The sequence below is a fragment of the Pseudopodoces humilis genome, chromosome 5 (genome assembly GCF_049639895.1).
Source record: "Pseudopodoces humilis isolate 2021_Gansu_Grassland_sample_001 chromosome 5, ASM4963989v1, whole genome shotgun sequence".
In the NCBI taxonomy this organism is placed as follows: domain Eukaryota; kingdom Metazoa; phylum Chordata; class Aves; order Passeriformes; family Paridae; genus Pseudopodoces; species Pseudopodoces humilis.
Window position 1 is genome coordinate 35,766,425 of NC_142204.1, and position 18,350 is coordinate 35,784,774.

At 34.2% G+C, this 18,350-nt stretch overlaps 1 protein-coding gene across 7 annotated transcripts in view; it reads right to left on the reverse strand.

The window, feature by feature from the left end:
* NAV3 (neuron navigator 3) overlaps positions 1-18,350 on the reverse strand; it is a 508,468-nt gene that overhangs the window by 139,726 nt on the left and 350,392 nt on the right. For all 7 annotated transcript variants that reach the window (XM_088054865.1, XM_088054867.1, XM_088054866.1 and 4 more), the window contains 2 exons: positions 16,870-16,942; positions 12,981-13,158 (listed from right to left, as the gene is read on the reverse strand). In XM_088054865.1, coding sequence (XP_087910991.1) covers positions 12,981-13,158; positions 16,870-16,942 — 251 coding nt within the window. The remainder of the gene's footprint in view (positions 1-12,980; positions 13,159-16,869; positions 16,943-18,350) is intronic.

Below are 18,350 nucleotides of genomic sequence, written 5' to 3' on the forward strand. Positions count from 1 at the left end.
AGTAGAATTATATGGAAGAAGCACCCTGTCACAAATTTTATTACTGTTACAGCACAGGTCACATATGTGATGGCCCAGGCAGTGAATCGGAGACTGCATTAAGAAAGCCCTCACATGTGCTTAGACCACGGTGAAATTCCATAGGGAAATGCACCTTTGTCTATTAAGGCATCAAAGTGGCATTTCTGCAACAGAAAACATGCTATGTCATAGGTCTAAAAATTGTATTTTACTTTTGACTCCCAACAACCTGGCATTACTAGGCAACAAATTATTTCCTCTAATCTTTTACACATTTGCATAGGGGATATGTCAAATGTATGGCCAAGGCACATTTTTCTGTCAGGTAATTTCTGTTTCTATAGACAGGTGCATCTTTGGGATTCACAGTCTAAGGCTGTAGACAGGTACTTAAGGCACATGCAATCACAGCATCAAATTCCTTGAATTATTAAGGAAGCCACAAACAACTGAGTAAGCAGAAACTCTGATAGTCACAGATTTCTTTTGCTTCTCAGAGCTCTCCATCTTCCAGCAATTCTTGTGAGTCGCAGCACAAACAACAGTGCTCTAGGTCCCAGCTTTAGAGACTGCCAACACTTTTAAGAAGCACCTGGTGGTGTTGAGTCTACCATAAAAATGTTAAGCAATTAACATTTGCCAGTCCACTGAAGCAGCCAGACCTGAGTGTAAACCAGGTGGGAGAAGCTGTCAGGTAAGAAAGGTCTTCTTCCCTTTATGGCAGTGCTGAAAAGGGGCAAGAAGAAGGCACAAACCAAAGGACAATTTGAGACTGGAATAGGATGTGAGATTATTGCTACTTTACTAAATTAAACCCCAACAAAGGGTTTCAGAGCTGCCTCTGCTCCTCCCAATTAAAAATGGTGTATTTGCACATGATGAACATAAAAGAAAGAAAAGTACTTCACTCTTAAGAGGGCAAAAAAGGAATCATTCAATATGTAAAAGCAGCATTCAATTCTCTGACATACATCTTCAGAGTAATGCTGACAAATTGCCTTTTTATATGACCATAGCTTCTGTGGCTATTATAATATATAACTTATAATTTTGTAATACATTACTTAAAATAATAAAAAATAATTTCATAATAATTGCACTTTATGTATTTTTATCTATCTAGTTTTTCTTACACTATTTCTTAATAGTCTGGTCTTATGATGCAAATGTTATGACATAGGTTGTTTTACTGAATTTGCTACATCTGTTCCTGGCATAATAGCCCATCTTTTGATGAGATTTTTCTCTCTTGTTTTTTTTCCCTAACATATTTAAAATGAAGGAACCTAGAAATGAAAGGCTGGTTACCTGCGTTGACTAAAATAAGAGATTTGTGAGAAAAATTGTATGTCAAATAAAACCTTAGTGCTTTTATGCTGTAAAAGGTGGAATGATACACATCAACACAGTACAATCAACAAAGAAAGTAAGATGGGAAAAAGAGTGAGCAGGTTGCAGTGCCTTCCTTGGTGTATCATAGCATTTCTACCTCAAACAATGCATTCCAGAGAAAATTGAAAGATCAAAACCCTTAATCTCAGTGTTGATAAACCAGCCCACAGACTTTTAATAGAAATAAAGATATAAAATACCTATCTGATAATGCTTGCTAGAATGCTTCCCCTCCATGCCTTTTACCTGGGACTCCATCCACTAGCAAATTCATGAAACAACAGCCTATAGACTACTTTCAGACTTTCCAGACAGGCTTGAAAGGCATTGATGGAAGTGTCAGTCAGTAAAACATAACTTGTAAAGCATGATTTCCACTGTGACTGAGTAAATTTATTTTCTAAAGCAATGCAACTAAAGAAAAGCAAAAAGAGAATCGAACAACTCATAAGGAGGTGCATCAAGTTCCTAATGACTTCAGGTTTTCCTTGTCAATTAGCTCTGGATGTGCTAAGCCCATGAAAGCTTTGCATGGATGCAATTCCCAGTTGCTGGCCTCACTTTTATGGATGTGAACTGCAACGCTGTTGCAGACTAGACTTTAGCCTAGCCACTCTTCTAAATGTATGAACTAATATTTACGTACTTCACTGTATCCTACCAGATAATTGTCTCTGGGTAGTATCTGTCAGTCAGGAAAAGAAATCTGTTTTGCTTAAAACAGTTATTTTTAATGCTTACAAATCCACACCATGATATAGTAAGCATATGTCTGCAATAAAGCAGACAATGGATCTGAACATATCAGACAGTACAAGTTTAATGCTACAACATTCAAGACAAGGAAGGATTTACTTGTTAAGAGGGCTGGAAAGGGGAATTTTGAAGCCCTCTATCTCTCATCTAGTCCTTTTCACTGTCGTAATACTGATATCAGCAGTCATCTACACCATGTACATAGGACCAGGCATCATACTTAGCTCTCCTCTTCCAATTAACACATAGGGGAAATGAAGTAAATGCTGCCCAAAACAGGTAAAATGGCATATGGGCATCTGATACCAAATCCTTAGAAATAATCTGGACTCTGTCTCCCAGGTGGAAGTCATCAATATTTTGTCTTTATAGGAAGACAAACAACCAGGGAAACACTAGTCAACACAGAAGATAAGCAATGGTGACAATTGGAAAATTTCTTTTGCTGTGAGAAAATGGAATAAACATCCTGAGGCTGCCCAGAAAGGTAGTCCAGCACAGAGGTAGCTGAAGTGGTGTTGAGAAGAAAGGACAGTGATGCTGCTGACGCCGAGGTGCTGATGGAGATGACTACATCTGTACTGTGCTGACTGGCTACAGGAACCAGGGCTTGGCACAGTGCCACACGGCTGTGCAACACGGCTGCACTGGGGACCTACGCACCACGCTCCATCAGGATGGGGAACTGGTACAGGGCATCCATTTGCAGGCATGACACGGTTACAGAGTGATCCTAAAAGGTGTAGAGGAGTCTAGGAAATCAATATAGGCTGTGATATTAAATGACTTTATGGGGCACTTAGGGACAGGGTTTAGGGGTGGACTTGGCAGTGCTGGGTTAGCAGTTGGAATTGATGAACTTAAAGGTCTTTTCCAACCTAAATCATTCTATGATTCTATGAAGAAGACAACAGATTGTTTGACACTGGACTAAACTACCAGAGACTCTATCTTGCTGCAGAAAAGGAGCAGGTCCTTGAAAGTGGGTTAACACATAAAGTTGAAGGATGAAGCTTTTATAAACCTGAAGAGAGCATGACTCAAGCTAAAAATATTTTAACCTCTGTCTTCAAAAAGTAATCCATGCAGTGACACTCTGAATGTCATACACTTTTTATTAAATCTTTCAAAGGATCCGAAGGATCATGTTACTTCACAGTGTCATTTTCCTATAAAGTTAAGAGTCACATGGTGGTTCTAAAATGCAAGCTATGCACTATGTGAAAATTTTAAAAAGCCAAAGGGTTTTGTAGTATATAATCAAACTCCTTCTTCCTTAATGGCATACTTGAATTTTAACATGCTGTTGATTTTATGAAGTGCATTTAGTCTCTAGTGTGAATGCACTCCAGAGCTGTTTAAGACTTTTGTATTAGAACAATACCCTGAAAATCGCCTAGTTTAAAAAGAATGCTTTTTCAATGCAAAAAAATTTGCCCAGAAGGTCTCAGTTGCTCTGTGCACCTTTTTTTCTTTAATAAGCTGTTTGGCTGTTCCTCATCCTACTGGTTGAAAAGCACAAGAGATAACACTCTAAGTTATACCTGACTCCAAATTCCAAGTGTGCCTAGAAAGATGCCACAGAAAACAAAAGTTTCCAAGCCCTCACCATATCAAACAGTTTGGGCAGGTAGAAGATCTCTGATTCTCCAAATGTACTTTCAAGGAACACTGAGGAAGAAACCAAAAAAACTTGATTTTCTGTACAAACAATATTTTTCAGACATTTCTCTTTTTTTAGCCCAGCCTTGGTGAATTAGTACATGGCCATACCTACATGTACGTATCTATACATCTACATCTATCTATACCGATACATATTTATTTATAAATATATAAACATTTAAAATTTATATAAATGTTATTTATGAATGCGTATTTTATAGATAAAGATATATTATCTGTATATATCTAACACATAAATACTTTTTTTTTCATTCACAAGAGGAAATGTCTATGGCTCAGGCAGTTCTAGCTCATACCCTGTCATCTGTTCTAAATTATTTGGACATTTTTCCTTTCCGCTCTTTGAACTTCTGGCATCTTATTCAAGCAGTCTGTCTCCAAATGATTCATGCTTGAAGGTACAAGCAAAATTATGTTTTCAATGTTTTCGTATTGTTCACAACTCATAAAACAAAATGCAGATAACCCAGTTTTTTGCATCAATATTCATGCTCCTGCAGAATACAGAGACCTGTAATAGGAATGAATAGTCTGCCACAGTGACCACAGTTTTCCTGCTTTGGTTCCAGTATTTTGTATAGGTATTTTGTGTAATTTAATGGAGGATTAATACACAAATCACAACATTAAAGAAACAAAATGGACATCTAGAAGTAACTGTGTGTTGTGGTTTAGGTTTAGGTTTAGGTTAACTGTGCTACTTCATTACTGTGCTTAACCTATCCTACAGCACACCTAAAATGCCAGCTTTTAAACCTTACTATTTTTCTCTGAACAAATTGGACAAGTGGATAACTGTGTGCTGCCAGAACTAGGATTAGGCCCTCAGGGACCAATTGTACTATTTTATGACCTTATCTCCATACCATTTATGATCTCATACTAGAACAAAATTATATCAGAGTATCTACACAGAATCATATGCCACCATTCTGCTTCACAGTTTGATACAATAAAACTGTAATATTTTATTTTTTTTTCCTAGAGGGAATGGAAACAGAGGTGACAGAAATGATTACTTCTTCAAATCTATGCTAATTATCTCTTGAATCTTTGCATAATTTCCAGGAAGTCCACATTTGCAATGCATCCTAATGCATGGTTGAGACTGCTACAAACCTGCATCAGTCAAAAAAGTATCAGATTGTTAACTGTTCTATTTACAGGAATATAATACATTTGTTAGCATTTTGTTTGGTCTTTAAATTCCATTGACTTTAAAATGGTAAAGAGCTTTTTAATATAAAGAAAATACAAAAGATTCTACCGACAGTTCAGCTATTTTCCCTTAAGTATTTTCAAAACACAAATTCTTGTAAGTCTCATGAATTATAAATATTTCCACTTCTATTTAATCTATTTTCCACAGGCAATGACTGCCAAACTGCACTGCCTATGCTTCTTTGGAATTTATATGGATTATTATTTTGGAGTTTTTTGGTAAATGAAGAAAGAAAGTCATCTCCTTCACAGCAGTTTCCAACCATAATGTTATTTCATTAACTGACACCTGCAAAACCACAATATGTAGGATATCAAATTTGTTGCACAGCTTGCGAAAATAGCAAGATATAATAGATGATAAAAAGAACTGACAGAAGAAAAGAAAATAACAGTACAAATATAAAACTATAACATAAACAAATGTAAAAATGCAAGGAAAAGACTGGGCCACACGTTGGTATCAAGGAATTTCTTAAGGAATTAATAGGAACAAAGAAAGAATATTTTGCTTCATAATAGGTAAAAAAGGAATTGTCTGACAAAAAAGAAAAACAAGAAGGAAGACTGCACTAATTTAATATGGCTACCCTTGCATTTTACATGTGTTGAAATTTCATTTGCCATATAAAAATAATTCAGTATTATATAAATAATATACAAATAACATACAATAATAGGCAACCTCCAATGTTCATGAGATGTCAGAATTAAATTGGTGTCAGGTCCAGGAGAGTAATCAATGTATGGACAGTTGCATCAGATTTCATTTTCAGAGAATGAGAAGATCTAATGAATCTCAGTAGAGAGGGTAGAGCAATAAAGAATGTCTGAAGGGAAAATAACTTCATTATAAAGCTTCTATTTCTTCAAAAGGAAATATATAAAAGATTGGATTCAAGTGCTACAAGGATGAATGGAACACTTCCCATTAATTTCTACATGATCTGGATTAGCAACAGTGAAAATTATGGTCAAACTACATCAAAACTGACATATAAAAAGCAATGAGTGGCAAGGGTGACATGGGCCAGACAGTGAGAATATTTGAAATGTACAAAATGAAAATTGCCACTAAATTGATTTAAAACACTCTTTTGAAAATTGCAACAGATAATGAAAAAAGATGACAGTTTCATTTTGAACAGCCAACAGCAGAAGAGGCAGGAAAAAATATTGTTCTTGAGAGGAGATAATTTATAAACTGAAGAAATCAGGTTAACTGCATGTCACAGGCTCCTAAAGAAAGTGTTCAGTCATACATCGGGTACTTTGTAAGGAGAAAAAATTGTGTGCAACAAACAAGGGGAGATACCAATCAGGAAAGAACAAGTTGGAAGAATCTAGCCCACAGAAATATGTCAGAAGGTAAAAGATACAAGGAGTTTACGAAGGATTGGTATTGAAATGGTGAAATAGGGGATGAACAGTTTGAAAAAAATCTGAAATGTTACTAAGAATTAGAAAATATTTTTTATTTTTTCTCTAGGCATGCTATAGTCTGCTAGAGTGGTGTATTATAACTATAGAAAAGACCATTTATTTTAGAACCTGAATGTCACTTTGAAACACCCTTCCCCATTATTTTAAGCTTAAGAAATGTTATTAGATATCTTCTTAGAGAGGATGGCTTACACAGAAGTATTGAAAAATATCTTCTCACTACTGCTTTGTCCTATCTTTTCTGTGTGAAGGTTATTAGGCTAGTCATTTGCCACTGAGACTCACTAAATGCTTTATTTAATTGGACTTCAGTACAAATACGATGAAAGAACTTCCTTTCTTAAGTTTCTGTGATTTGGAATGTAATGTCTGCATCTTTGTGGAGTAGAACAAAATGGGGCCACAGCTGATTTGCAATGTAAAATAAAAGGTCAAAATAAAATTAAATACCTAAGAGCCATTTGTGCAGGTTAGCTTCCTGCACATCCTGGAACAATCACATTAAGCAACTCATTCTGCATTATCTCCCAGACATATAAAAATACATCTGATTAGATTAACAGCACTTTGTTTGCTTAGATCCTTAGTAGCAAACAGAGAAGAGAAAGAAGAAATAAGTATTTTCCTAATTTTTCTTCTCTTCAGAATCAGTGATTTGATAATGATTCCACAGTGGGAAAAACAGTAACTACCTAGCTCTTTCCCTTCACCAAAACCAAGTGACTAGCAATGGCAAGAGCTCAGGACAGCAAAGGGACTTGTTTCATCACTTTTCTGTATATTAACCAAGCACACACAACTATGTACACCTTCCATTTTCCAGTCTATGTCACTGCAATGCACTTGGTGCAGACTGTTGTAACCATATTTTAAACCTTCAGAATATTTAAATGAAGGCCTTTTTCTAATCAGTGATGTAATCAAGATTGCTATGCAGATTGCCAATATTCTGACATGGATCTCTTTCAATTCATAATCATAACTACTACATTTTCATTACTGTATTTCACACAGCACAAGCTCTGTGTCCAATATGCTTAATTTCTTCCCTAGTACTTCTGAGCAGCAGGCAACACGAAACCCTGCTCCTTACAGTAGTTAAATATGCAACTGTCTGTAGAAATCAGCTACCTAACTTTATTTATATGACCAGGAAAACCAGGGTGCACTTTTAATATAACAAATTTAACAAAATCCATCTGGACCTCAAGCTGAGCTCATCATTCCTGTACGTGATAAAATAGTTTGTACATCTAGGGGAATTGTTCTGACAGCTTACTGAAACCAGTTACTGTCTAATCTGTAAATGAGACAGAACTTCTTTTATCCACATGTGTTTTCTCTTAGTATCTGGGTGGTTGAAAGATCATCACCACAGATGTATTGCTCTGATAATCGAATCCCCTACCAAAGCGAGGCATAAAAATATAATGTATCCATTGTTGTCATCTATCTGTACTGACAGACATAAGTAAGGCCACCAGCACGGTATTTTTTAAAATAAATCTCAGAACTGCAATAAAGTCATAAGGAAAGAGTGAAGTGCCAACTTCAGATTTCAAAATATTCCATTCTCACAGTTAGTCATGGAAGAATATAGGAAATTTTAGGGTAAAAAGAAATCAGAAATCACATCTAAAACTATTCTTTGCCTTTGGTTACTATTTGTTTACCACAAAATTTTTCACTAATAGTCTAATAATTTCAGTTTATAATTACTGGTACAAAATTAGGAACCTCCATAAAGAAAGTATGCTTTTTGCAAGGCAATTTCACTTATCATGAATCAACTTCCTTCCTTCCTTTTACATTTAATTTGAAATGTTGCTGTTGGCTGTAGGCCTAGATAGGCCAATGACACTCTCACAAGAAGAATTTTGCTTGCCTTCTGTATGCACAGTTTTCACAATTCTGACTCTGGTCACAGACAGCTTATACGGGAGTAGGAATGTTAAGAGCATTGCCACACTGACCAATTTTGGATAATTTTGTAAGGAGCCAGTGAAATGAGATTCATTATCCTCCCACGCAAACTTTGCACTTAGGAAAGAGAGGTTCCTCCAGAAACTGGTTTAATTACATTCCTGGTCTGTGCTTTCTCCTAGTCACACGAGGACAGCTAGCCTCCTGAATTAGTCTCCTGAATTCCCCATTTCTGCACAAACCTAATCTGTCCAGTCTGGTGATAATCTGATTATCACCTTCCACTGGGGCTTCTGCTTACCTTAGCAAAACTACCTGTGTATGAAACTTGTAAAGTACTAATACAATTTGGTGCCTGTTTCAGTTTTTGTTGACAAAGGGCTCAAACACGGTATAAAGTATCTTGTCTTTAGAGGCACGTGGAAGTGTTCAGACACAGCAATGATCCCAGACATTGCTCATTACTGAGGACATCTTAACCTGGAAATGGGGATAAGTACCATCACCATCCTCATCACCACCACCAGCAGGACCAGGTCTTTTAAATTAGGAGAGTGAGATCTTAGCCCTGCACATAAAAAGATAAAACTTTCTTGGTCTTCAGCAGGGCTTGAATGCTACAACCTCTGTAATTTAACCATCTTAATTTTGACTTCTCAGAGGTATTTCCCTCTCCCATGTATAATCTATATTTCTCTTGGAAAAAGTGAAGGCCATCATCTTCTCATATTTGTTTAATCAAGAAAATACAACAGCTTTTTACCTCCTAAGAAATAGAGTTGAAATTACACAATATGCTTAATATATGTTAGCTGGAAACAATTAAAAAGATAACTTTTCTCATAGAGAATTCTAACCTAAAATAACCTCAGTTATTAATTGAAACTAAGACATAGTTTCAAATACTTAAAGTACAAGATGAAATGTGATTGATTATTGAAGATTTAAAAAGATGTATAAAGTCTATAAAAAGCATTCACCTTTTCCAGTGTATACATTTTTTTTTGCTTGCATGTATGCACACATACAAGCACATGGATATCAGATGCACTCAAATTTACAGTTTGCCAAAAAGACATCTTTATTTCTCAGGTCTAGCAAAGGAAATATGTGTGAGTCTTTCAGTAAAATAAAATACCCATGGTGTAAGAAGATGATTTTCACAATACCCTTGAAAATTTACTCTGTCTGAAGCATTTTGCCAAAAAAGATGAATATCCCATTCAAGTGTTAGCAGCTACATTCATCTGGCTTCTGCCATAGTAATAAGATAATTTTTCTTGTTCCTTTCAAAACCTGAAGGACTTTATTACCTATTTCTAGGTAATAAAAGACCACAGGATAATTTAATGGAAACTACTCTTTGTTATGTGCATTTGCCAAATATTTTTTTCCAAAACACACCATAAGGGAAGCCTTAAGGCTTCTGCATACCAACCCTTTCCACAGTTATGCTACAAATGTTGGAAAACAGAAAGAATCAAGAATTTTTAAAAACATATTCAGAACTCCAACATGGTAATAAAAAAACCCATACCTGCACAATAAATATGTAGTGATAAATAGCTGTAAAGGTTAGCATTTACCATGAAAGGATAAAACAGCTTGTTTTATCAACAGCACTTCAGGAAAAAAAGTAAAATTACTTCATTTTTGATTGATAGGAGTTAGATTATCTATTGAGTTAATAATTTCATGCAGTGTGAAGAATGTACATTAATATACACTTCAGATTTTATCACGTTTCAAAATTCTCTGTACAGTGAAATGTGTAAGTTTCAGTATCTGTATGAAACTACTTTTTGCCAAAAATATCTAAAGCTCTTGAGTGTCCCATAGAGCAGTCATGTGAGTTCCTCCGGACTTTCCCCCAGCTAAGTTATGTTGGTTGCTTTTGTAATTATTGCTGAGACACACCTGACATGAAAGCAATCATAGAAATCAGTTTGAGGAACAATGTAAGCTACCTGTCCACATTTCAGATAGCAAAAAGTGGGCAAGAGGCAAGATGGATCTCATCAAAGAAATCTTTTCTTTTTTAATTCATATTTTGGCTTCTTTCTAAAAAGAAGCTGTTATTTACTCATTGGCACCTTTAAACTAGAAAGGTGTTTGTTAAATATTTTTGAATAATTTTTCAAATTATTTCTTTTATTGGGAAAAAAAAATAATTTAATTCAATAACTGCTAGGAAAAGAAGTATTGGTAAGTCCACCACAGAGAATTTACATCAGTGTAGGTTTATATATGCCCATCTATTTGTGGAAAACTTGTTTTCACATGCAGTAATTTTTCTTAGTAGGGGAAATATTATTTTATGCTAATTTCTTTATATTACTTCACAACAGTGATGAATGAAAAAAAAAAAAGGAAAATTAATACTGATCAAAAATTGTATTTCTGTTTGTTTCTTAGTTCCAGGGCTCCTTGTTTTGCTAGATGCTCATAATACTAGATGCATTTGTTGTAGAAGACAGAAACTTTTCATATAGGAGAAAATTTTTAGTAGACACCTTTTTTTAACCTCAAAGACTTAAATAAAAAACGTATGTATAGAAGAAATCATACTTCCTCATGCATACAGAAGTTTATAGCAACAAACATCAAACTTCTCTGTATGTTGAAGCAAACAGAAAAAAATCTTTCAGTTTACAGATAAGAAATAAGAAAGGTGGCATCAGTCTTGGTCTAGTAATTTTTTACATAGAAATATTTTACATCTGAAACCTAGCTATGAACAGAAATTTCATCACAGAATTAAATTATTTAAAACTCCTAGATTAAAGGTCTAAGACACACTGATGGAGTTGAAATTTTTTTACACCAGCCTTAGATATCACTGCACAATAAATGGAGGATCTGGGACATGGAATAATTGCCTTTCTTCTCAATGAAGCATGTTTTAACATAGAAAAATAGAAGAGGAGGAAAAAGTGCAGTAGGTCCATGAGATCTTAGGGAATTACAACGGAAAGCTTAATAAAAGATTTGTCACCTCTTTGCCTACATGTGCAATCACTGTCATTCAAATAGTAAGAAACCTGCTTTATCCAGGCTTTTTTTGACAAACCCTTACAATAGTCATGATGTAAAAGTAACACAGTAATATTTTTTTTGCTATTTAAAATCCACCATGGGTAAATTATAAAATCAGGAAATGTTTCAGTTCTTTCACTAAATTAAAACCAAAAAACAGTAACCAAAGGTATTTACAGCAAGCTGGTTAAGCTCTTAATTCCCCTGATTTTTTTAAAGCTGAGAAGAATAACAAGATATTATTGCCTCCCATGCAGTATTAAATATCCTTCATAAAGCAGAAATTCTGCTTTGGAAAATGTTGAGAATGGTCAGACTCTTCTAGGACCCCAAAATAATTTCCTAGATTACATGTTAATAGTATACTTCACAGGGAAAGCCTTCAAAGATATTAATTTTCAGCAACAGAGAATATAAAAGCATTTCACTTTATAATGCCCCAGCCAAACACATGTATCTTAATTTTTGCATCAAATGAGGTAATTAAAATGCTATTAGTAACACTTTCCTCCAAAACATATTTTTAAAATATTTCTAGTAGATAAATATCTCTATCAGGCTGAAGTGTAGAAGCTTTGTCAAATGAAGAAGAAATATGTTTATTAGACACATGAAAGTGTAATTTATATATCAATGGACTTAAGAACCAGAATCTCTATAGATTAGTCTGATACATTTAATCCAATCTAGATCATTGATTTACCACATTCTAGAAATACAGTTGTTCAGTAAGTTCACAAAAACATTTTAAACAAGGATATAAAAAATGGAACAAGTACTAAACCAAACAAAGCAATAGACACAACTCTTAATGAACATCTGCAGTTGACTTTAACTTCCTCGATAAAATATACATTGTGAATACTCTTTCCATTTAAACAGATATTTTCAAACTCATTCTTCTAGAGTGGCCTTTAAGCAACTACCTTCTGAAAATATGTTTTCAGATGCAGTCTGAAAGCAGTGTAATTCAGCAATTACTGGATTCTGATGAGTGCTTTGCTTTCTTAAAACTAAATAAAAAACTGTCTCCTTGAAAGAAACAACTGGATTGAGGCTATTTCTTCTTCCATTTAAAAAAACATTCAAATAGAATTACGCCCTCAAAAACCAGAATGTGTGGAGATAAAAAGAGTTTAAAACAAATGAAAGTATTGATTGTGCCTTTTCTTCATAGGTTTTGTTAATTATTGGAAATTGTTCATTTACATGTGGAACTGGGTATGCAAAGAAAACATGAAAATAACCAATATACTAACCTCATGGTGTGCTAGTAGCCTCTTATCGTGCAATGGGCAGAAAAATCAATAATAAAGTAAAAGAAAGGCTTAAAATTAATTTAAATTGGAAATGTTCTCTGCCCTTGCTTTAACTCTACTCCCAAGAAATGTGGGCTTACCACCAAAAAACACATTATTTTTTTTTTTAATGGCCTAATTTTTATACAAAATTTTGTCTTTTTTGAATGGAAAAATAAAAGAAAAAATAACTTTTTAACCTACCTTGACTGCATATCTTGGTGTGTTTTGGACTGGCTGATTTCAGCTGGAGTTGAAGGGACTTGCTGTTGTAGCTCCACCAAAGACTGGTAGTATTGTTGCTGATGATGTTGCTGCTGTTTGTACCGAGACAAACTGAAAAACAGTCCTAAAATGGCTTTCAAATTTCCATTCCTTATTTCTATTAAAAAAAGAGAAAAAGAGAAAAGGAAGTGAAAACACTTTGGTTTTAGACTTCAGATATTTAAAACTCAAAATATGTGTGTACATACCTATAGCTATACATGCTTATGTCTTATATCTCTTCATTTACCTGTAATATCAGAGACATTTTGTGTGTCACTGATATTTTATTTTTTATTATAATTTTTGGTTCTTTATGTGTCAGTGTTGCAATAATCACCTATCTCTACAATGCCTTCATGATGAGACATTTGCATGATCACAAACAAGAGTATATCCATACATAAATAAGTTATATAATCTGAAATGAATGCTCCTGTCCCAACAAAGTACAAATATTTTAATTAAGGAAAAGCTCATTCAGAGAAATCTGAATTCTTTCTGTTCTTAAATATACATCACTTCAAACCTTACGACTTTAAATTACTCTTTTTGCTTTTGGGGTGAATTTTGGGGCACCATTGGTAATTAACAGTAAATTCTAGAAAAATCAGAGACTGTGTGATAATGGCTCTTGTCAGTGAGCACACATCCATTCATACAGATGTGCAGGAAACATGAGAGAAAAAAATAAATGGAAGGTTTTTTTTTAAAAAAGGTGACTGTAATGCTCATGATTACATCTTTGAACTTTCAAATGACATGATTTTATAGCTCTCTATTTTATAGTGCTATTACTGATAATGAAGACAAGCTTTGACTAGGCTAAACAGCTCCATGAATGCAATTCTGGTGAACCCTGGTAGCATGCCTATGTCTCCCATTACTATTTTAGCTTTTGTCCAGCCTGAGATGCAGATTTTACAAGGATGCTGTTATTCTTTGCTGATAAAGGATCTCAGTGTCAAAAAAGAAACCTCAGAAGGCTTTAATGAACTTATCTGCAGCATGTAGGTCTCTTCATAACCTCACTATTATTTTTCTTTGGCACTGACCACCTTGTGAAAGGTTTTTATTAGGCCTGTAGACTTGCAGCCTGCCATACAATGCCACAACCTTCCTGCCTACCCTGCAAATCAAAATACTGAGCTGTGTGTGCTACACAGCTCTCCTAGGCAAATTTTCAAGTTGAATTTATACAAAAATTACTGTCATTTTCATGTCTCTTAAACCATATTAATTTTCTTTCAATAGGTTTCAGGTGAAATGTTAGTACACATAGTAAGGCCAGCAAACACTGGAGCTTTTGTGCTCACAGCCTGTCCTTCAAAGGCAAACCCAGTCCTGGACACTGGAATATAATTTTCAAAATGTAAATTTGTTCTAAGCAGCCATACTTATTCATCTTCTCTGTGAAGATGCTGCAAGATCTTTGATTAGCAATGAGACCATGAGAGATATGCAGAACTTTCTTAAAACAAGTAAATGTTTTTGGGAACTATGACTTTTGCAGTCATTCTGGTTTCAAGGAAGATCATTGTCAAGGAATACAGAAAATTTGTATTTAAAATTTTCCTAAAAACACCCCCAAAACCCACATGACTATCCATTTTAAGTGGCTCTCATTTGAGAAGACTGTCAGTACATGACACCAGTTTATTTATTCTTATCATTTTGGATCAGTTAATATTCAGAAGAAGAATCCTTTGTTAAATCCCACTGAAAATTTTTTAATTTTAAAATTTTGCTCTTTTCATGTTAATATTTTTTTTAGAGAAGGATGGAAGACCATTTTAGAGAAGGATGCTATCAGTAACTTTTTCTTTCCCACTTTTAATAGAGTTAAAATTAAAAGATTTCTCACAAGCAAAAAACCCAGAAACTTCTAATGTGTACTAAACATACACTTGGAAAACTAGGGTATTATTTTTCTTCATAGCAACTGGATAACTATTTATCAACTGGGCTGTCGAGTAGAGATTTAGCAGCCAAGATCTGAAAATTACTTTTTTTCTAGACCTCTTAGCTCAATTGTCAAAATGAGGTCATAAACTGGTTGTGAAATCTTCAAAACTCATTAAGCTTATGGTTTATTGTTCCACAACCTTTCTGGTCATTAATAAATGACCTGGTAGTAACAAGGCACATTTACCAAAGCTTATTACGAGCAACTCAATTTCTTTTCCCCCTAAAAAATGGTAATATTCAGGATTATACATAGTAAAAATGGAATATTTAAGGAAATCACACCTCTGCAGTACTTTGAAGAATACCCTGAAGATAGTAATAGATTCACTCCAGATTCATGACCAACCGCATAAAAGAATTTTTTTTTAATCTTACTTCAGCACTAAATGTTAAAATTCAGTTTTGAAGAATAAGGAACATTTTATATCATAGTTCTTGCATTTAGTCCTATGTAGTAGTATTGCTTTTAGTAGTATATAAATTTAAGGCTACACAATTGAAGCTTATATCCTATTAAAATTATTTTCCAAAGCAAAACAAAGGTAGGAATAAAGGCATTACAGAATGGACACAGATTCTGATTTTAAAAGGTACAGAAAATGTGTCATGTACCACGTCAAGTTATTAAAGAATTATGAGTATCTGCATAAAATAAATCTATGCTATTCACACATTTAATTAATACTTTATATAAAAGTAAAAATAGGCTGCTCTAGAAATTCTGGTTCTAAATAGCTTTAAGGTGAATGACAGCACACAAACTTACAGTGTTCTCTTGCAACAAGATATATACAAGTACACACAAAAGTTCTCTTAAACTGATTAAGGAGCTTCACACAATTTGACAAGCAAGGTGAATAGTTAGTAGATATCATGTCCGTGTTACATGTTTAAAATCCTAGATAGGTTCAGATGGTGAAAGACAGTAATTCTGAGTTAGTTTAAAAATCAAACTGTGGTTAGCATTCCAAAATTTTTCTCCATGAATCTTCTATAATTCAACTATTTGAACTGACTATTTGATATTTCAACTATTCCAGAAATTATAATCTCTGGAAAAAAAATTTTCTTCCAGGTATTAGTTGTGCTACAAGCAAAATAAAAATAGGGGGCTGAATCTCTGAAGGACCTGTTACCTTCAGGCGTCAGAGGTCAAAAGGATTTTGAAGGTGCGCAGTACCTTGCAGAACTGCTTAATTTGCTACAGGACAAAGACATATACATTTTATTAATTCACTTGCCTCTTACATGAACAAGGCAATATTACATAATAATTAAGAGAACTGGTATTTTTAATGTTTTTTTGTTTATTATATTTATTAATTTAGTTGCAACGACGTTAGGCAATCATTTAGGGTGACTAATACAGCAGAATAACTGAAGCAGCAAAACCATTCACTATTTCACTTCATAAAAGACATCAAAGGAATACTATAATTTTCAGACTCATCTGGACAGCATTACTACTAATAATAAATTTGCTGAAACAAATAGGCTTCCCTGGGTTTATTTAACTGAGCAAGATTCTTATGTTCTTGTTTGCTTGTTGCTGTTTTGAATCAAATATATGAACAAGCTAAAAAAAAAGTATGCTTCTGTGTTTATCTAATATTGTGGAGGTAACATGAAAAGATTAATACCATTGAAAAAATATTGTTTTAAAACATTGTCTCAAGCATCACAAACATTGCATTTCTTGGTTCAGTTTCAAGGGAAAATTAAAACTCACTTGTTATCACTAATCTATATTTGCATGCTGTCCAAGACAGCTGGAGCTTGGTATTTAGGTGTGACTTGTGTTAAGAAATTTAGCTTTCAGAAGAAAATCTTGTTATCTGTTCTGATTATTTGTTTCTCTTACCTTCTGCAGAAAGACCTTGGACGTTTACGCCTCTGGCTGCCAGAAAGCTAAGGCAGACATCAACATTCTCAATCTGCAACATGAATAGAAATAACAAGCAGGATAAGACTATTTGAAAAAACATAGAAATGCTGGGAGAGGGGAAGAAAAAAAAAACAAAAAACAACTGCCCAGGAATGAATACTTTACATTCATTGCATACTACTACAGCTCTTTACCAAAGTTTAGCAAAAATGATTACAGCTAATTGGGGAATCGAGATAAAGCCTTCATTGTCCGCTTTGGTGCTTAAAAACAATTCACAAATGCCCAATCCAGAATGGCATGCTGGCAACTCATCAACCCACCTAGTTAACATAAAACTGGATTTTTTATGCTACAAACAAGCAGCAGTGAAAGCACCCATAGAGAACTAGATACTGAGTATATGTCTGGAGATGTGAGCGGCTGAGTTTACTAAAAAATGTAAGCAAAAACCTCCAAAGGTACTTTCTTGGGGTGATGTAGGATTCTGTGAAAGTATCACTCTCATTAGTGGTTGCTCCTCTAATTTCTTTCCTTTGAATCTTACAACAAATAAAATTAATTTATTTATTGTTTATGCTCCTCAGAAGAGTTCTTGCTTAGTAAAGAACATGGTTCTGCAAGCAAGAACTCTCAGTGATTTAGAATAAATCTAGTTACCACAGAGAGCTTTAGGTGCAAAAATGTAGCCAAAATATAGAGCAATAATAGGATAAAACTTTTGCCTCTAAAATGCATAAGATTTCTTTCATGTGTCTGCTCCTAACAGATGAGGGAGATGTTCCAAAACTCTTGAGTCACCATCCTCAGCTGATTACCCCAGTCCTTCCAGGACCTCTGAAGGAATAATCAGGTATAAATGTAAAAATTACTATCCTAATCTATAAATATGCTGCTATAAAAACAGAAAAATTTTATATAGAGAGGTTTTCTGTTTCAAGTGGCTTCAACAGGTTTGATTTTTAAGTACTTTCTTATGTTGATGCACTGATTTCAAGGCAACTGGGACCACAAAAATAAAATGAAATTTTAACAATATATTTTAAATACCTATGATCATTAGAGAACATTAAAAATAAAGCAAAGAATATTCAACACTAAAACCACAAAGCTGTATTAGTTCAAGTCCATGCAGTTATTTTATTTGAATGTTTACACATTTTACAATGTCTCATGCCAATGCTTTTCAACCAACAAAACATAAAGGGTAAATTCACTCTTTGAATGAAAACTACTTGATCCTTGGCAGTATCTTTTCTCACCTAAGAAGGTATTTGACTGCTGACCTCTGTCTATATTGGAGTTCTGCCACTGTTCTCTGGAAATGGTAGTAGCTAAAAGGATATAAATATTCTCTCTACTGCTGACCCTAGAAATATATATTATGAGTCTACAGACTGTCTTGATTCATGGATATAAATGTGTAAATTTATAAACACCTGTAAAATATTTAGATA